At 43.5% G+C, this 20,930-nt stretch overlaps 1 protein-coding gene across 3 annotated transcripts in view; it reads right to left on the bottom strand.

Moving 5' to 3' along the window:
* The window catches only part of LOC101478535 (latent-transforming growth factor beta-binding protein 2), a 91,949-nt gene that overhangs the window by 4,422 nt on the left and 66,597 nt on the right, over nucleotides 1–20,930 (bottom strand). For 2 of the 3 annotated variants that reach the window (XM_076877479.1, XM_076877481.1), the window contains 21 exons: nucleotides 19,512–19,631; nucleotides 19,198–19,320; nucleotides 18,961–19,086; nucleotides 18,718–18,843; nucleotides 18,397–18,522; nucleotides 18,153–18,278; nucleotides 17,525–17,650; nucleotides 16,445–16,570; nucleotides 16,067–16,186; nucleotides 15,806–15,931; nucleotides 14,010–14,132; nucleotides 13,234–13,362; nucleotides 7,639–7,767; nucleotides 5,911–6,045; nucleotides 4,671–4,868; nucleotides 4,476–4,571; nucleotides 3,395–3,523; nucleotides 3,104–3,244; nucleotides 2,770–2,943; nucleotides 2,337–2,606; nucleotides 27–176 (listed from right to left, as the gene is read on the bottom strand). In XM_076877479.1, the coding sequence (XP_076733594.1) occupies nucleotides 27–176; nucleotides 2,337–2,606; nucleotides 2,770–2,943; nucleotides 3,104–3,244; nucleotides 3,395–3,523; nucleotides 4,476–4,571; nucleotides 4,671–4,868; nucleotides 5,911–6,045; nucleotides 7,639–7,767; nucleotides 13,234–13,362; nucleotides 14,010–14,132; nucleotides 15,806–15,931; nucleotides 16,067–16,186; nucleotides 16,445–16,570; nucleotides 17,525–17,650; nucleotides 18,153–18,278; nucleotides 18,397–18,522; nucleotides 18,718–18,843; nucleotides 18,961–19,086; nucleotides 19,198–19,320; nucleotides 19,512–19,631 (2,919 nt within the window). The remainder of the gene's footprint in view (nucleotides 1–26; nucleotides 177–2,336; nucleotides 2,607–2,769; nucleotides 2,944–3,103; nucleotides 3,245–3,394; nucleotides 3,524–4,475; nucleotides 4,572–4,670; nucleotides 4,869–5,910; nucleotides 6,046–7,638; nucleotides 7,768–13,233; nucleotides 13,363–14,009; nucleotides 14,133–15,805; nucleotides 15,932–16,066; nucleotides 16,187–16,444; nucleotides 16,571–17,524; nucleotides 17,651–18,152; nucleotides 18,279–18,396; nucleotides 18,523–18,717; nucleotides 18,844–18,960; nucleotides 19,087–19,197; nucleotides 19,321–19,511; nucleotides 19,632–20,930) is intronic. The other variant, XM_076877480.1, reaches the window with a different exon arrangement.

Raw genomic sequence — 20,930 nt, 5'->3', positions numbered from 1 at the left:
CTAAAGATGCTGCAGGAAAAACCCACCTATACAGGCCATCTTGTCTAGATCAAGTTCATAACCGTCTAAGCAGTCGCAGGTGTAGCCCTCTCGCACTCGAACGCAGCGACCGTTTTCACACCCATTCAGGATTCCACATTCCTCCGCCCGGAGACCTTCAAAACCTTCATAGCGTTCTGATTGGACAAATATACAGACAGACATGATATTGTTGCAACATTTATTTAAAGAAAATATTTTCAAACTCTCATAATGCTAGATGTCAGTTGACCTGTTAGGACATCCAGTCCACTAATGGGTCATTTGATATCCTCGTTCACAAAACTAATATAAAATATTCTGGCTTATACGTTGCTGTACAAAAGTTTTGAGCCACCCGTCATTTCTTTACATCCTAGTTCTAAGGAGCCAGACATATCTTGTACTTGAGCTACAGTTTTCCAGGCTTTTAAAGGTCTTTCAAAGATTTTCTTTGGACATTGGCTGCTTTTTCACTCATTTTCACCCCAGTCCTTAACCATTTTCTCAGCAATGTTTAAGCCATTTAACACTGATCCATCGATCATTCAAGATTAAAAAAGCACCAAACTTGAGGGATGAACTAGTGTTGTGTCTACACTTAAGAGACAACTTAGCAAAGAACCAATTTTAGGTCATTTCTTCAGCCATTTTGCTACTATTAACCCTTTCAACAACACATCATTTGCTCTAATTTCTGTTATTGAATCTGCATAAAATTTTAAATATAATGATGTTTGACAGCATAAAATTGTATTGTAATTGCACCAACAAGGTGACTTACAAAGAGCTATTAGATGAAAAACTGACATGTATTGGAATGGTGTGCGGTGTGTCTTTAAAACAAAAAAATTATCTACAGCAGATGAAGAGTGTTTGTAAGCTACGTCTTTAAGAAACTGGACAAATTTCTCAATGAAGCCTTATCAGGAAAGGTCTCATTCAAAGGGTGGCTATCAAAAGGCCATTCTTAAGGAAGGGAAAGAAGGAGAAATGTCTGAAGTATCCAAAATGACACAGTGATTGGGCTGATAATCAGAGATAACAGGTCTTATGGAGTAAAGAATCCAAATGAGAAATTTTGGGTTCAACTTGTCAAAATGTACAAAGGAGATGACAGTAGAGAGGTACAGCAGTGAGTGTCTACAGGCATCTGTGATCATCTTGGGATCTTGTCACAACTGTTAGAATTATGAACAATAGATCAGATTTGATCCACCATGCAATACTATCTGGTTTGACACTATCTCTACTTTCAAGATCAGGCTTCAAACTTTCCTTTTTGCTAAAGCATATAGTTAGGGCTGGACCAGGTGATCCTAAATCCTCCCTTAGTTATGCTGCAATAGACATAGGCTGCCGGGGGATTCCCATGATGCATTGAGTTTTTCCTTTCCAGTCACCTTTCTCACTCACTATGTATTAACAGACCTCTCTGCATTGAATCATATCTGTTATTAACCTCTGTCTCTCTTCCACAGCATGTCTTTATCCTGTCTTCCTTCTCTCACCCCAACCGGTCGCAGCAGATGGCCCCGCCCCTCCCTGAGCCTGGTTCTGCCGGAGGTTTCTTCCTGTTAAAAGGGAGTTTTTCCTTCCCACTGTCGCCAAAGTGCTGCTCATAGGGGGTCATATGATTGTTGGGTTTTTCTCTGTATCTATGAAGCGCCTTGAGGCGACTTATGTTGTGATTTGGCGCTATATAAATAAAATTGAATTGGAAACAGCTTCATTCTTAAGCATGACAATAATCCTAAACACACTGCCAATACAGTAAAAACATACCTGGATAGAAAAACACAGAATGGAATACTGTCAGTCATTGATCTCCCCAGAGCCAAGAGCTCAACATTATTGAAGCGGTGTGGGATCATCTTGTCATGATGCTTAACAAGTATGAGCCAACATCCAAAGAAGAGCTTTGAATGTCCTTCAAAAAGCCTGGAGAACTATTCCTGAAGACTACTTAAGCAATTACAGGAAGCTGCCTAAGAGAGTTCAGGCTGCGTTCAAGAATAGAGGTGCTCATACTAAATACTGACTTTCAGGCTTGTTAGAAGTGTACAAGCTGCTAAGTTTCTCCCTAATATGCTATATATCCATGTATGTTTGCACAATTTAATAAACTGATGTACTGATTTCCTAGCAAAACATAAAGAAAGCAGGGTGCGGCTCAAGACTTTTGCACAGTACTGTAGCTGCTGTATATATTAAAGCTACTTTGAATCCCAGGTAGGTATATTTGCCTATACCTGATAAGCTTATGAAATATTATGTTAAACTACTAAAACAGAACACAACTGCATGCATATAGTCACCAGCATATGGATCCACTCGCTGCGGCTGGTACTCTCTTGGCTGCACACTGGGCACACGGACGGGGACGTGGAGGGGTGGCTGTTGAATGCCGTAGTAGTTCTCACCTTCAGAAATATCATAGGGTCCACCAGCACCGCCGTAATGATCCCAGTATGGAGGGCCAAAATGTTCTGCAGGGTCATCTATCCCCTCAACACCGTACTCATATCCTATTCGCTCTCGCAAACTATCTGAACTTCCTCTTACGTTGCACATTACTGCATAGTCAGCTGTACACAGCAGCAAACAAGGGATAGAAATGATCATTTACTTTTGAAATCAAATGGAAAATTACAAAATCATTACTGTATGAATACGCTATGCTATGAACATGGTACATAGATTCATTATGAAACTAAAAAATCACTATCTTATCTGATTCCTGCTTCTCACCAGAGTCTTTCCTGGGACAGAGGGCACAGTGTTCACTCCAGGCAACACCGTGCAGGCAGCAACACTCAGTGTATGTAGTTCTGCGATCTGATAGCGGTTTGGCACACATGTTGTCGCCCTCGAGTTGCTGCCAGCAAATATCCACGTGCACGTCATCTTCTGAGTCCACAACTTCTGGGATGTACAATGAGAAGGGTTTAAGAGAAAAAATAAGAGAATCAGAAAAATATCACTTTAAGAGTCAGCTAACCAAGTTATACTTTTTCTTTGAATATCCAAGAAGAATAAATTGTCAAAAAAAAAAATTGAATCGGTTTGTGTGTGTGTGTCACACCCTCTGTGGTGTTGAGATCAATGCAGCGTCGCCGTGTGCTGTCGAGAACCAACGGAGGACTGCAGAAACAGTTGAATGACCCGGCCGTGTTCACACACACCCCGTTCTCGCAGACATTTCCAAATGCACACTCATCATAATCTTAAAAAAATTAGTGCAAAGAGACTCAGACGTCACCAAAATCATTGCATTTTAGCACATTAGCATGGTAATACAAAGCAGACCACGAATGAGACCATACATTTATACATACACCATACATAATAGGTAATAAAAAAAAGACTTTCTTACCCACACACTCAAGCCGGATGTTATCGTAGAAGAAGCCGGAGCGACAGTAGCAAGTATACGTAGAAAAGAGATTTGAACACTGCCCATTCTTACAGATGTCGGGCCCAAAAATCTCACATTCATTTGCATCTAAGGGGCAAAGACAGAGAGAGCTGCGTCATGTGCGTCACGTTGCGATGTGTGAGCTGAAAAATGGTAAAATGGTAAATGGCCTGTATTTATATAGCGCTTTACTAGTCCCTAAGGACCCCAAAGCGCTTTACATATCCAGTCATCTACACATTCACACACTGGTGATGGCAAGCTACATTGTAGCCACAGCCACCCTGGGGCGCACTGACAGAGGCGAGGCTGCCGGACACTGGCGCCACCGGGCCCTCTGACCACCACCAGTAGGCAACGGGTGAAGTGTCTTGCCCAAGGACACAACGACCGAGACTGTCCGAGCCGGGGCTCGAACCGGCAACCTTCCGATTACAAGGCGAACTCCCAGCTCTTGAGCCACAATCGCCCCGATTGTGGCTCAATCGGGGCGATTGTGTTTCAAATCCTGACCCTGTGCTAGAACTGTCATTCGCTTCTTTTTTTAAAAGCTGCAATTACAGTAAATACTCAGGTATAGAGGCACGTTTACCATGAGGCCGGTCCATCTGGCTTTAAAAGTTGCTGCAGGTGAAAATAAAACATTTCACCTTTTTGTGCCATTAAAAATGCTGTTGACAGCCAGTCCTAACCCCTGATGCACTTATTGTATACATTTGAAAATCCTGACTTCCTTCTCAAGTTATTGCACAAGATTTTCAGAAAACCTGACCCTGTGACCCTGACTCTGAGGTCAAGGTTACTAATATTAACTAACTAAGGTGACATCTTTTTTAGAGATTTTCAGAATACTTGACTCAAGGCCTCCATTATTTAACCTGGTGTCTTTCTCGAGTTATCACATTTGCAAACTTGGGAGTCCATGCTGCATGCCCAACCCCAGTGTGAGAACAAAACCCCATCGTGCTTTAACGGCTGAGGGGTTAAAACAGGGAAAATCTACAAAACGAGGTAGCATTTACAAGCGAAGAGTGTGTACCTATGTAAGCCCGTTGCTCATCTCCAAAACTTTGTACAGAGGAAACAGGCAAGGGTAGTAATCCACTGCCGTAAGGGCACAGCTGTTTGTAATCATCTGAAAAACAAAGACAAGCAGATTAACAAAACACAGAAAAACGCTGTTCTAATATTACAATATGTTCACTTTATTCCGATAATAAAGCTCTTGTTGTACCACTTCCTTGGACGGGACAGGCGTGGATTTCACAGTTGTCGCCCCAGCCTGCTCCAGCCGTGCAGCAGCACTCCTGCTTGGTGGTGTTGTGAGACAAGACGTTGTCGCAGAAGTTTGCGTCATTCAGATTATAATAGCACTCCCTCCTCTCCTCTGCCGAAGTGGGGAATGCAGGAATGGGTTTGGTGTCCCTCTCAGCTGTAGGTGAACAAAGAATAAAGCAGGTGAGGCGATGTCAGAGATCACGGTCGTGAAAGCATCTGTGGATTTAGTCACGGTCTGGTGTTTGAGGAAGGAAAAATGCTCTCTGATACAGCTTTTTGAAGTCATACCTCACTACACAGACGAGCTCTCCAGGAAGCTAAAGTTACAATAAATCCTAACCTTGAGGTGCACATCATCACACCGTAACAGCGTCAAAGGGCCTCCGCTCTTTCATCCGTCCACATCCCTTCAGCAGGTAGTGCATTACCCTCGCCTGCCACTGCTGAGCCTGCTCATTTGTCCAAAGGCATGGGCTCAGGCATTTCACCGTTAAGCTGCTGGCTTAGCCAAATGGAAACACTGGCATGTGAGTCAACACACCATTCAGTCTCACATGATTGATTAACACACGTCGAAAGCAAACAGTGGAATGTGGCAGAAAGGTACACAAAGGCATAACTGGGGTTTAGAGCCCAGGCAGAAGAAAAAACATCCCCGCTGAGGGCACGTAGCTTAATAATGTAAATACCCCCAATTTGTGTACACATGTGCCTATCAAACTGGGAATGTGATGATATTTCCATGACTCAAAAGGCTTTAGTCATCCTGAAATTACACTGCATTACATATCTTTAACCTCTGCACTTTCCGATTATTTTAGCACAAGAGCACAGAGCAATGTGTCTTTAGCTCTAATTGCTAATAGCTACACCTTATCCCTGTTTGTCTTGGTGGGGAAATGGGTTTACGGTAACTAAGGCCCCAGGGCATTTGCTTGGCTCCGATCGAGAAGTTACTTCATCGTTTGTCTGGCGGATTAGGCTGATACAAATTTTTGCGGGAAACCCACCCAACCATAACCCCAGCCTGTAAAGAAAAAAAAAAGGAAACACGCAGGTCAAAAGATACTCTAAGAGATGTGGAGTAAGCCATGTCCACCTAGTCGCCCTTGTTTGGATAATGAGAGACGGCTCATTAAATCAGGGAAAACTTCGTCTCCCAATGACGGGATTGAGTTCTAGTCCTGCTCTATTACCCATGGAACGGCACTGGCTGGTGCGGGGATCAAATTCCTCATTGTCGTTGGGGCAGATGCACAGGAAGCTGCCATCGAAGTTCTCACACAGGGCCTCCCCACACAGCGCCAAGCTCATCTCGCACTCATTCACGTCTGAGAAAAGCAGGAGAGGAAGCTTTAGGTCAGTAAAGGATCGGGAACATGCACACGGTTGTCAGAAGAGTACTTGATATTCAAATGAAAGAAAAGTCCTTCATGCATTTCTTTATAAAACTATCTTACATCTATTCTTACATCTATCTATCTTAAGAAAGATTTGACTTTTTACAAATAGATGATAAATGTAAATTTTTATTGTTTAATAACCAGCCAATAAATTCTCAGCTGGAGGATGTAGTTTTTACCATGAGTGTTAACAGTGTATGTGTTAGAAAGTCTTTCATTTGCAGATTTGTACACAAAAGATGTACTTTTAAGATTTAGACTATGAGAGTGCATACGTGGAAGTGGTTCAGAATGACTATTAACAGTTAGTTTCATAATTTTTTGGACAAAGATACAATTTTTGTAGTTTTGTCTCAGTATACCGCTGCAGTGTTTAAAGCAAACAGTTAAGATGTGACTGAAGGTCCAACTTTAACTGAAGAAGTTTAACAAAACTGCTGCATCGATTGTTTAGGAATTACACCCATTTTTATGCACAGTCCCTCATTTTCAGAGGCTCAAAAGTAATTGGACAATTGACAAGCAGGTTCATGTCCAGGAGAGGCCTGCTCCATTCTTATTCCATGAAAAATGAAGCAGACATAATCGCTGAAACTGATGCAGGGTGTTTAAATATGAATATGACGCCACCAATAGGCAAAAACAAAAACTTTAGGAGTCGGCGAATCGTCAAACTGGGGCATTTTTAAAAAGAATGAATGCACTGACCAGCTCATCAACACCAAAAGCGCTGAAAGATCACAGAAGACAACTAAAGTAAATCATGTCAAAATTACTTACATATCTAATAATTTAAAAAAACAAACACTTTATAGCATCTAACTGATGTTGTGAAGCAGCAGGATAAATGAAGTGTACAAATCTACACTCTCTGCCCAGATTCAGCCGAACGCTGCAAAAGTAATCAGACAGCTCTTCACAGCGTTGAATGAATTCCAAACCATACTGCGAGAGTTTTTCAAGGGAAAGAAATAGGATATTCTTCATGGCCAAGTCAGTCTCAGTCCAACAGAGCATGCTTTTTAGTTGCTGAAGACAAAACTGTAGGCAGAGACACCCACAAACAAGCAGCAGCTTAAAGTGGCTGCAGTAAAGAACTAGGAGAGCATCTCCGGGGAGGAAACACAGCATTTGGGCCTTGGGTTCTAAACCTCAGGAAGTCAAGACAGCATCTGTATTAAAAAATATATATCATATTTAAGATTTAGGTTTTGGAGCCTCTGAAAATGGGGTACTGCGTATAAAAACGAGTGTATTTCCTAAACAGTTCATAGACTATCTTTATAAAACTCCTTATGCTTAAACTGCATCTTTGTTTGTCTGATTTAACATCCACCATGGAGGTGTACAGAGTATGCCTCTGTACACCTCCATGGTGGATGTTACTACTTTGACCAACGAATTATGGATTGTATTGGAATATATTTCAACATAGTGTATTTAATTTTGAAAAACACATTTATATGAACAGGCTAGTTTAGCTTGTCTACAGCGGATACTTTCTGGACAGCAGTAACACACCGACACATCTGGTCATATCTCCCGGAGGGTTGGTGTAGCCTCGGTCACACTGGCAGCGGAATGAGCCGTCTGTGTTCTCACAGAAGCCGTTGCTCCCACAGATGGTTTCGTTGTCACATTCATCAATATCTGCAAGGCGAGAGCAGGCAGAGAGGTGAGCGCAGCGTTAATATTTACAGTGTCATTCTGCACAACAGACTCTCGGACTGCCTCCGTAAACACTACGCCGCTTTCTCCAAAATAAACACCACTACCATTCTGACCGTACAATAACAAGAGAAATCACTGCCATCATAACATGTCAGGGACAGTGTACAGATTAGACAATTCGTTAAGAAGCTTTTCAAACTTTGCTCCTCATGGATTGATTCATGGGGACTCGCTCTCTCTCTCTGCATGGACACAGTGTAAAGTGAGCGTAATGTGGGTCTGGAAAGCTGCGGGTGAATGTTCTTTAGTTGTGTCAGCCGAGTGGGAAGTGACAGAGGAGTCCGCAGCATCCAGCCAACATTCAGTACTCACCAAGACTTTACAAGCAGCTGGAGAGTTCAGATCTGGCATTAAGAGCAGCTCTCTGGCATGAACCACTTTCCAATCTAATCAATGAATGTACTGAAAAACAGGCTCTTACTACGAAAGGACTGAGAGCATAGGGGGACTTTGTGGGGGCCTGAAATGGAAGTTAGGAATCTGGCGGGTCTGCAGTAGTTTCTTGTTTGCAAGGCATTAAATCATAAAACATGGTTGATAAAATCACAAGAGAAACTATATGCTTTATGTCAGTTCGGCTTGTTGAAACTGTTAACAGCGGACCTCGTAACCGCACTGACTCCCCCTACCAGTTGCTGTTTGAAAGGTAACATTTGTTTGCAATTTCTAACATACATGATTTAGTATTTCTTGGCATCGCCAGCATAGCAGAAGCCAAAGACTGATGCTGCAGGGAGGGGGGTAAAGCTGATTATAATTGTTTTAAAAAACACTCACAGTGCTTAATGGTCACACTTTAGTGACATGAAATTATTCTCTGGTCAGTTTCCCTCCTTCTTGGGTTGCTGGAATATAAATTCAGGTAACTTGATCAACAATTTGGATAAAGTAAAAGTGACAAACACAGCCAGAAGTTAAGTGCTTGTACTTTTTCTGCAAGGCACCAAGTTAAAAACATTACAACAGGCAGGCCTCACAACTGATATGAATTGTACAGATGAAATTAAAGAATACTACTTTACTGTGTCTGTTTTATTGTAAGCGTAATTTGATTTTGTTAATATTTTCTTTTTAACTTTCATAACCTTCCATGGAAACTATTAGTTTCCATGACTAATAGTAACTCCACTGGAGTGATAATAGGCTTTGGAAAAAACAAAACAAAACTTGAAATTAAAAAACATTCTGAACATGGAAAAAATCACGACATCTTGAATATTTAAATGATTTTTGATCCGTTCCACTAAAAACTCTCATACATCTGCCTCTAACTGTAATAAAGACAAGATATTAAGACCAGTGGTACCTTAAACTTTCGTGACAATATGATTTATGGTGTAAAAAGCGCCATCATTCACATGTTGTCTAACCCTGTTCTATTTTGCCTATGAGGACTAATACAGGCCGCTTCAGCTGAAAAAAAAAAAGGGGGAAGAAAGTGGGACAGAGAAACCGCAATCCATCTGATTTGAACAGCACGCTTGGCCAGGGCCCCGTCCTCTCCTCCAACGCAGAAATCTCCTTTCTCAGGCTCATTGGGGGAACTAATCCTCTACCAGTGTTTCTGTCCTGACTTGGACATTTCTCTAACATGCCTCTGGGGTCAGAGACAGGGTCTCCCACCAGCTAATAAAACTGTGGAGACAAAATTGCCTTTGTCATTTGTAAAATGTTTCCCTGGAAGGGCTGAGGAGGACTGAAATTGCTAGAATAGACTTGTGGGCTCAAATGGACGGACACATACTAAGAACCGCCAACTTACTGGATGTGCTTTTGAATACTTTAAGGAATTGCACACAATTGAAATTTTTTTAGGGAATAACATCTCAAAGGCCTAGTTAGCCATGTTTCTCTATTAAAGGGGGGGAAAGTATTGTATACCAAGGTTTAAGGAACATTTTTCTCAAGTGTGAAGAGCTTAAGTGGAGTTAGGAATGTTGGAATTGACAGCAGAGACCAGCTGGGAGGTCCGGGGAGGGAAGTCGATGAAAGCTCTCTGCTAATATGTGAAATAATCAGTGTCTGAAGGCGGATTTTCATTCGTGTGTGACATGGAAGAAAATCTGGACCAAAACGAAAACTGGAATTTAGTCATTGCTGTGCCCGTCTTTTTGCAGTGTTTGAGTGATAGCATTACTTGACCAGCCATTTAGGTCTGTCAACCACAGACAGTCAGGCTGATAATTGCAGCACTAATGATTTGTGGGAAAAAATGAATATTACAGCATGAGATAACTCCACCAAGAGCGAGTCTCACACTAGCACGACATGGGGTTGCCTTTCTTAGTCTTTCCATGCGATCATCAGTTACGTCAGGACACATGCAGCGCTGTAATTTGCCTGGGGGGAAGAAGTGAGGCAGGAAAGCTGAGATGAAGGGGCAGCACGGGCCCAAAAACAACCTACTCTAACGGCCTGACCCGGGAGGACATGCTTCCTGGATCCGGTGATGGTGGATTTGGGTGTGGAGGAGTGTTAAAAACTGGTCTCTGTGCCATGTGTTAATCTGAAGCACATGGCGGAAGGCAAAGAGAATACAGGGATACATCAATGACTGTTGACTCACCCCGCCACAGTCCACACTTCTCCGTTGTTCTTCGGGCAACCCCTTGTCTGATTGGACCCATATGCAGAGGTTATTTCACACATGATCGGTTAAGGATAAGGTGAGGTATTTGCCTTCAGGGAAGCATGTTTGCGGGCTTTATCAGATATTACATCAACAACCGGTCCTGGGTTAACTACACTGATGACCAACCTGCGGTGTGACCAGTGTACATCTTAAAAAGAAAGTACAACTGCACGAGGAGTCACACACATGTTAAAGTCTTCAGATTTCTATACATTTACAGGGGTGGGAGGCTGGCAAGAGTGAGACCGCAGACAATTTCCGCCCTTGGGTAAAAGCCTTATTAAAGACGAGGCATAGCTCGGGGGAATTTACGAGCGTGATGGTGAATTAAAGCTAAAAACAATGATGTGCAGCACGCATACACACACGCGTCCAAACACTTATGTACGGCATCGTGTTAGATTTGAGCGTAGACCTTATAGCACAGTTGCGGTGGCAAAAAAAAGCCCCTCTGTTTTTCCCTTTTTGTGTCACGGCCTCTAAATCTAAATGAGCGCAGGGAGCAGAGCCAACGACAACCGCTGCCTCTTTCAAAGGCGGGTGAGTAAAAATAAAGCAATACCCCCTCGCAGAAACTGCAAATTACCACGTCTGGCCTCTTCTTGAATATTTGATGATTTTCTTTTTGCAAGCCACCAAAAAATGCCCGGGAGTAATTGGGCTCCATCCTTGGGCTTTTTTTAAACATTTTTTTATTGAGGTGACGGCAGCATCTCCCAAAACTTCCATTCGCGAGGTGAAACAAGCCACTATTGTGTGTAACGCTGAGTGATTTTAAACGTAAGAGGGCTTGGTTCTCAAACCGGGGCTGTGAGTCAACGCTGAGCTGTGCGAGTGTTTGTTGTAGCATCTAGTGAAAACAGCATCACAACATAGCAACAGGAGAAAAATGGTCAAGCACCCACAGAGATGAGATAAATAGAGTTTTGTGGAACTATAAAAGAAGATTTTGTAATCAGGCCACATCTCAGGACTCCTCAGGAGCATGTCAGACATGTTAGCAACTGGGTGAGTGGCTCAGAAGTGGAATCGGACTAAGAGGTCCAAACCCAGGCAGCTCTGTGTGGAGTCTCCACATGTCTGTATGAGCTTTCTCCTGGAGATTGGGTGTCTCTGCTAAATTCCAGCACAACTCCTTTAACAAGACACTTTCAGCATCAAGAATTTCACGGTTTTGGGCAAATAAAGGTATAAAAGGGATCATCACACTAGAGGCAACTAAAGGGCACATGGGGTGATTTAAATAAAATGCATATATCATGGCAGGCAAAGTCCTTAAGCCCTAATGCACAGCAAGCAATGATGAAAATCTAACCTGTGTGAGCTGCTTAGCAGTGTTTTGTCTCTGAAGTCAAAAGAGCAGAGGTGAGCAGCTGGCTTCAATCAAGTCTTGTTGAACTAAAGGCCTCTGCACTCTTTAGCCGGTGCCAGACAGACAAGATCATAAAGTGCAGTGAGGAGGCAGCCACACATAGCCAGGATCAGTGTAGTAGACGAGGGGTGGTGGGCAGATCTACGATCTGTCACCAGTCAACACTGCCCGCAGCAGCATTTTCTCTCCAGAGCATCACTTGATAGTCTAATAAAAACTTTGGGTCATGAAAACATGTGAAGCCACACTCTGCCCTGAGTGCATCTCTGCAACCACCACAGTCTCTGGTTCTCTTTCTCCAACACAAACACACACGGGAGGATGCCAAAAAAACCCAAAAATAACCCCACACTTAACCACAGACGTGCGCACACACACACACAGTCACGCTGACATGCACACGCAATCGGCCACAAACACCCACAGCTTCAATCTACGGTCCAACACATCATTCCATTCTGATGCTCTCAGTCTGCTTTCCCTTCTTCGCCTGTCACTCTCCAGTGACTGTTTGGATCCTCTCTAAACATGAGGAAAATATCTAGACCTTCTTTTTTTCTGGTCATAAACTCCATTTGTTGTTTTATGGTGCTATGAGAGTAACAAAGACAAGCAATACCACATTACAAAATAAAGAGCAAAAAAAAAATCCAATTTGTTGTGCAACAAACTTTGCAAATGTCTTGAGCCCAAGGTGTTCAGTCCTGCCAGGAAATACATAAGTCTTCGTGGACTCTGGAAGTCATGGACATGTGCCTGTTGTTGTTGGCTAGCTGTGTTCACAGATGTAGCGTGAGTACAAACCCATCCAGCCAATGCCAGGTGACTGTGGCTTCTCTACGAGGGTGGGGGGGACAAACAGTAAGCTGGCCTTGCCTGACTATCTCATCTTTCTTCTCTTAGAAGAACTGCAGCGATCAGGTTCTACTTTGGGACTCTGCCAGAGTGCCCCATTATCTTCTATCAGCTTCTGGCCTTACAATTGGCTTCCAATGACAGTGCGGTATTGTCTTCAAAGGGCCTCAATATTGGGCTATTTCTCATTATCTTCCATGGTGGCCTTTTGTGCAGGAAGACCCAGAGGTCTTGATAGCTTTTAACTTGCATCTGTCCCTATGTGTGCATGCCAACCTGATATGTGCAATGGGGTGAGAGACCTGTAGAGTGGTGTGGTGGTGGTGACTTGATTTGAATACTAAACTACAGCCATGGAGTAATGAAGTATTAGGTCATGCACAGTCTATAAATCGATCAACCCCCTTTCAATACAATTAAATTTGCTTACACACAAAAACAGGCTAAAAATGCCTGTTTAATTCTTTTTCTCCACATAATTGAGCGTGCTAGTCTTTTTAAGTACAGTGCAATTTTGAAAACTCACCACAGCCTGTGGCGAGTTCTCCCTCAAGGCCAGGCTGGCAACCCACAAAGCACCGGTAAGAGCCGATGGTGTTCTCGCAGCGCCAGGTGCCACAGACTGAGCTCCCAAACTCCTTGCACTCGTTCTGGTCTATAGAGAAGAAGAAAAGAGAGAGAGAGAGACAGATGTTTGTCAGTAACCGACAAACAGAGGCGCAAACGTAACCACATGTGCAATCAGACACAAATGCGCGCACCCCCGCACGCAAACTCGTATTCCCACCACTGCTCCTCTGCTCCCGGTGTAACGGCTGCAAAGCAGGAGTCGGCCAGGAGGCCTGTGGTGTAGCTGTCCTCAGTAAACACAGCAGGCAAAGGGAATGGCCAAGAACAATATTATCACAGCAACCAAAGAACTTGTGAAGGAGCTAAAGGGAGACGTTCCAGAGGGAGAAACACCTCCTGCTCACAATGGGGTCATTCATGCTTCCCACTGGGGAGAGGGAGCTGAGGGCTCCAGCCATGTAATCCAGGCACCCCTCAGTCCCAAGACCACGGAGGAAAGCCTCTAAGCCAGGCTTGGACACTTTCACTGGAGCCTGACGTGCTATAGATAATCAATCATATCCAACTGTGCTATACTGCGTATGTTTGAGCCTTAATGTAGCGTGACAATCAAACAGCTAAAGCTGACATGTTGTTTTAGTCAGACAGATGAAACTTCTGGGCAGAGGTAGGGTCAATAACAACCGTGACAAACACAACTTGAAAACAAAAGGAAGTTTTAATCAGTCTTACCCTCACAGTCAGCCGTATCAGTGTTGAATTTGAAGCCGGCCTCGCACAAGCACAAGAACGAGCCCTCGCCGTTGATGCACTTTCCTCGGATGCACACATCATCCTTGCTGCATTCATCCACGTCTACGACGGACAAAAAGTGGGGAAAGAAAAGCAGACAAATTAGCGGAAAGTGCGGCTCAAGATCTTACAGATTGATTAACAGCAATTATCCGCACGGATCCTCCATCTTCAGCGAGTCCACGGGGAGCGCGGCTTCTTCTCGTATCAGAAAAAGAATGTGTAATCAAGCGCTCATCTGAACACTAGGCGTGCTGGCCATTTGGAGCGCTTCATGGTATACTTGCAAACAGGAAACAAAGCAGAAGAGAGATCTACCTCAGCTTTTCAGGCTGAGAACATTTCCCCCAGACTCGTTAAAATTAATAACGAATGCTCGATGCCTGATTAGCTGTAGATGGGTGGATAATTGCGGCATTACAGCATAGCTTATACAGTACTTGGACTTGTGGTGAAAGGTGAGGGAAAACGCAAGAAACCAGAGGAAATTCATCACTGAGGAAAATGCCTGCCTTCCTTTTCCAGTCTTTTGATAATCAGATGAATCTTACAGAGACGACAAGGTAAACACCCGATTGCAACGATAGGGAGGGGAAAAAAGCAGCACTCCAGACTTTAGGTAAATACATAAATATGCTGTGACTGGATAGCTTTGGAGTGTATTCAAATCCTTCAAAGTCTTATTGAAAGGAACAGGAAGGCCATGGCAGAAGTTGTTGATTTGGATTAAGCTGAGGTATGTTTCAGTCCGCTGTCAGTCTTTTATTGCTCATGCTGTTTTTTGCTGGTCTGGAAAGGCCAAGCGTCGTTTTGGCCCCACCTGACTGAACGTATCTTTCATTCCCATAACCTCACAAACCCTCGTCCTCCCTTCTTCGCGTCCTTCAGGCTCATGTCAGAAGGGGGCCTGGCTTTTATTGTGTCAGCACTGTACACACAATGGCAGACTGCAAGAAAATATATGACAACTGCTGATTTATAGGATAATTAGGGCCCAGTATTTGTTGGGGCGAATAGCCAAAGTACCTGATCCATGTTGGGCAACTTGCTCAGTTTGTGATATCTGAAGCACTCCAAGGCCAAAAGAACGCCCCTGCACGAGGAGTGACCCTTGTCCTCTGCTGCAAGTAAATTCTGCCAACTCCATGACCATGCCAGCATCTCGCAGAGGCCAGCCTACCTGCTTCATATCATGACAGAACAGTTCACTGCCAGACATCTTTTACTTAACTCATCCTCCACCAGATTGCAAGACCCACCAGAAATAACACTGATCCAATTCTGACATCCTAGCCGGAGTTATTTCATGTATTGTTTTAGTAATTGCTCCAGATTCTTGTAAAGCCCTCCTTTAGCTGATGATCAGGCTACTACCAGTGGGTCACTGGGTGCGGCTGGAATAACATCAAACTGTCCAAGCTGAGGGAGGGTGAGCTGAGATAGTTGATGAAGCCATGGCCCATTACAGCCTGTGCACCCATGCCAGGTGTCCCAGGCTTGGCTTCAACTCCTAAGAGAGCATGGCGAGAACAGCCTGTCTGCACTCAATGAAAAAAAGAAGAAGAAGCAAGCCAATAATGTTACTGTAAATGACTTAAGCAATATTTGAAAAATCCATTATTACTTTATTAACAACTTGCTCCAATCCCTAGTCTACTCCACTTATTTACACAAAGCCCAAGAGAATCAAGATTTCCCACTGCTCTAAGCGTTCTAGCTCCAGTGCTATACTGCACCTTGGCAGCCGGGGCTTCCATCGGTGGTGGTATACCCATTAGGACAGATGCATAAGTAGGAGCCCTCAGTGTTCATGCAGTCTCCTTCCCCACAGATCCCTCCAGCGGTTAAACACTCATTGATATCTGTCACAAACAAGCACAAATACACATAAGTACATTTACACAGCTGTGTCAATATCCCAACATGAGGTAAGCCACGAGAAACGGCTAACCACTAATTTCATATTTTAGAGCTATAGTGCATTTGCATGTTTATACCTCTGCAGAACGTCCCATCCACCAGCTCCATGCCAGAGGGGCAGGAGCAGCTATAGGAGCCGATGGCGTTTGTGCATTGACCTCCCACACACAGCCTGGCGTCCTCACATTCATTGACATCTGAATTGACACACACACAGACGTCACCGGCATGACATATCCACACCAGCTGTAAATCACCGTGCGTCACTTCAAATTTGCCCAAGTTTTGACATCTAGACCGAAAAACTTCCAGACCACACTGAACATGTGAGAGAAGTCGTGCATCATGTAAGACGGCAAGTAATGACTTACTATATTGGAACAGATGACTGCGAAAATGATTGCATCGAGATCATAAAATCGAGCGACCGCAGCGAGCCGCCCATTTCAGTGTACCTTCACATGAGCGCCGGTCAAATGCCAGCTCGAAGCCCGGATCACAGGCCATGCAGGAGAAGGAGCCCTCTGTGTTGGCGCAAACACCTGTGGGGCAAGCACTCGGAGACTGGCACTCATCGATGTCTAAGAGATAGAAGAAGAAAAGATTGGCTGTAGGTTATCATCTTGAACAAAAAGGTATATAGAGCCCCGTTTTTGTGCTTCCACTGTCTTATCTGCTAAAAATCATTAATGAGCTCAGCTTAACCTACTGTGCTGCCTAATGTACAGTAAGCAGAGCCCTCCTTATTAGATCACACTGACAGTGTTTTATTAAAAAGGGTAGAAAGATAAGTATGTGGGACAGTCACTGAATCCAAAACAGCAAGCTATTACAGGTGGCGTATAATTACTATATCTACAAACAGTCACTGGCTCACTGTTATGTGATCTCTCGAAATTCCTCGAGCTGGTAGGATTGTATTTCTTGTGGTGAAAATAGTGCGGGCCATTGTTAAGTGATTGAGATGGCTCGATTTTTTTTTGCCTTTGGGTGAACAGAGTGAGTTCAACAGGGCGAGTTTGCTGCAATAAGTGAGAAGCAGGGGAGTGGCTGACTTCATTTCAAATTAAGTCCTTAATATTTTCCATGGCATCAGAGACATCCATTAAAATCCTATCAGAGGCTGACTCAGAGTCGGGCTTTTACTGTGCGACTTTTTCCCAGCGCTAAGATACATCGGTGGGGGGGTGGGATCTTCCTCTGAGGCTAGATCCACACTTCTGTTTAAAAACACACCAAAGTATATGAGGCTAACTGAGACCATGTTTTAATCCATTTAAATAATCATTCCTGTTCTGCTTCCATGAAGTCATGACAGACTTTACTGGATTCCTCAAAGCAGCCATTTCCCTGCATTTATCCCATAAATCATGTCATGAAAAATTACCAGACGCTGTAAAGATTTTCTGTAATCATGTTCTGGGCCTAATGCATTCCTCTTGTACTGTGGTCCACTATAACTTTGGCTCAACTTTGCAGCATACTGAAATATCAAACTTTTCTAGGCAGGTACTTAAGTACAGATGCCCTCTTACCTTCACAGTAACGGCCGCCCTCATTCACTTGAAAGCCGGCTTCACAGCTCCTGCAGGTGTACGATCCTTCAGTGTTCAGACACAGCTGACCCGGGCACAAGTTAGCCACTGAGCACTCATCCACATCTGGACACAGATACAAAGGCACATCATAGCACAGATTACCATCTCTGGCTTCAAATAAATAAAGCTTGCCAGTGGTAATCAGTTAGATGGGTAATCGCTAGGGCTAGGAATCACAAATGTCGACACCTCTATCTTTTTAGCTGAGCTATCTGCAGGATATTTGCCTGACATCATCCTGTTCTATTTGAGGGCTGGTGTCTCATTGTGTTGAGCAAGGAACAGATGATTGGTGCCAGAGCCAGAGGGGTCCAGGATCCAGCTATGATGTGATGTCTAGAAGTATTTTAGAGCTGTTGCCTCAGATGAGGAGACTTTGGGTTCATGCTACCACACCTCATGTTATTTACATACAACATAAAGCAGCTGAGAAACAAATCTGCAGAGCAAATGAGATTCTGTTAGGTGTAGAGGTGAAGTCTGGCATGTTTGGAAAGCCAGATCTACACACACCTGGACTCAAGCATGCAAACATAAGCAAAGACATTCCACCACAAACTCTCACCATCGCACCGCTGTCCATCCTCAGAGACTCTAAAACCGGGCTCACAGACAACACATGTGAACGAACCCTCTCTATTTGTACATGTTCCCTGGGGGCAGGCAGTGGGCAGGGCACACTCATCAATATCTGTTAGGAAACAATATGGAGACTTAGACATTCACTGGCAGATTGCAATGTTTTCACAACAACAAACTCAAAAATAAGAAAAAGCTCCATTTAAGTGAGTAATTTTCAATAAGCCAACCTTCACAGAGCTCTCCATCAAACGACACTCTGTACCCCGTGGGGCAGTTCTCACAGGTGTAAGAACCTTCTGAGTTTAGACAGATCCCGTTGACACAAGTAGACAGGGACTGGCACTCGTCAATATCTGGAAAAAACACACCGTGTATATCAGTGTAAAGATTCCGTACATACAGGAAATGCAGTTTCGAGGGAAAGTCAATTTTACAGGGAAACGACAAGCTGCTCAAACGTGTTGAGTAAGCCTTTAATAGTCATAACAATGCTAATGACTTTCGCTGAATGACGAGAACAGCTGGAAACAGCTGGAGACTGTTTTTACCTTCACACCTCTGCTGGTCTTGAGACACTCTGTAACCAGCCTTACACCTGGTGCAAATGTAGGACCCCTCTGTGTTGGCGCACACCCCACCTAGACACAAGTCGCCCTGGGAACACTCATCAACATCTGGAAAGCGAAAAAGGGGCGAATATCATCACAAGTGGGCAAAAATATCATCACCGCCTACCGGTGTTACCTTAAAACGACACGTTAGTGTAAACCATTAGGCGGCCAGTTTCATACCTTCACATCTCAGTCTGTCAGCAGATGGTTCAAACCCAGGCCTGCAGTTCTGGCAAGTGTAGGAACCTGCAGAGTTGATGCAAATTCCCGCAGGGCAGGCATTACCAGTTGCGCACTCATTGACATCTAGCAGGGAAATAATTTGCAGCCATTAAGTTGCTGTCGAGAGTGCGCCACGAGCAGAAAAGTATGCGGTGATGAGTTACACCCAACAGCTCTAGATAATCCTTTGCAGACCTTCACATGATTTGCTGTCTGAGGTGACTTGGTAGCCATGGTTACAGGTGCATCTGTAGGTTCCGTCCAGATTGACGCATCGGCCGTTGAGACAGACTCCCGGAAGCAGACACTCATCCACATCTGGAGAGAAATCATAGGGGGAAAAAAGAAAATAAAGCCAACCTCTAACTCTTTGTAGATTTCTTTTTTTAAATAAACCTTCAACGGTACTGCAAGGCTTCCACGACTGCCCTGTGGAGAACTACTCACAGAGAAGTAACTTTGACATGGGGTGTGAATAATGTCTGACCGATCTTCTGACTGACATATACCTTGGCAAACATTGTCTGGTGAGAGTTTGTAGCCTTGGAAGCAGTTGCACCTGTAGGAGCCCTCGGTGTTGACACACCGCCCACGGCCGCACACGCTTTGGTTCAAGCACTCGTTCATATCTGAAAACGTATACAGGAAGGATGTTTAGGTTTAAAGGGCAGTAGCATGGTGCAGCGTTTAGCTTTGACACCCCATACAAGGTTCTGGGTTCAAACCACCTCCTGGGTGACTGTGTAAAGCAGGGGTGTCAAACATAAGGTGCGGGGGCCCAGAAATGGCCTAGCAAAGACTCCAATCCATCCCGTTGTACTGCTTTGGAAAATGTTGGGATCCGTTTTGGATGTTTTACTGTATTTTCACAAGTTTTTCAGCTTTTCCAAATGATAAAGACCTCACACAAGACCACTCATACTAATAACTAATACATTCAATGTAATTAAGAGATAGTTAAACAATAAAATGACAGAAAAGTTCCTACTTTTTTTACTCTCTGATAAAGAATTTTCTAATTTTCGCAGTGATTTCAGACTAAAGGGGAAAAAAAAGAAAGTTTTATAACAAAAACTTTGTTTTATAATTACAGGACAGTCTGGGCAATGACATGCCAGAACGTTTTCTGTAATTTTATGCATTTATTTCTTACAGTTTAAGCCCAAAAAAACCACGCTAACAGATTTCTTTCCTTTACTACAGAAGCATGTCTTTAATACGCACAAAGAATGAGACATGCTGCTGAAATGTCACTTCTTTTTTCCCATTTTAAGATATTGCAGGGGTTAAATATGTAGTTAAGTTTCTTTACACTGGTGTGGCCCACTAAAGATCAAAGCAGGCTGTATCTGGCCTATGATTTAAAATGAGTTTGACATCCCTGGTGTAGAGTTTGCATGTTCCCCCTGTTCTTGCAAGATTTTTGTCGAGCACATGGCTTTCTGGTTGCTTGGTGATTTTAAAAAGGCCACACGTGTGGATCTGCGGGCATGTTGCTGCCCTGTGATGGACCGGTCATCAGAACAGGGATAACCTTCAGCCCCGACTCTGACCATAAGTTAGAAAAGCGGTTAAGAAGACAGATGCATGGATGGATAAATGGATGGATGAACAGATTTTAGGTTTCACCCTGCCACAACTGTGCTGTGGGACGAGCATAAATTAAAAGGCTTAGCTCACTGAAAATAGAACAAAAAACACACATTTTCACCACTTTTGCAGAATCTAAAATTATAGATTTGTTTTTTATACTTTCAGAAATTGGCCTCTGCACACAAAAATCTTTGGATATAAAATTAAAAAATGTCTCTGTTTGGCTTGATGACACTGGGAGTAAATGAAAAAATATACTTTTATGTAAATAAAGCCTTTAAAAAAATACAAGTCTGACAAAATGAAAAAAGCACAACACAGCAAAAAACGCTCTA

This window comes from Maylandia zebra, linkage group LG19 (assembly GCF_041146795.1).
Source record: "Maylandia zebra isolate NMK-2024a linkage group LG19, Mzebra_GT3a, whole genome shotgun sequence".
NCBI lineage: Eukaryota > Metazoa > Chordata > Actinopteri > Cichliformes > Cichlidae > Maylandia > Maylandia zebra.
The sequence above is the reverse complement of the archived record's forward strand: the minus strand, read 5'-3'. Positions and strand labels throughout refer to the sequence as shown.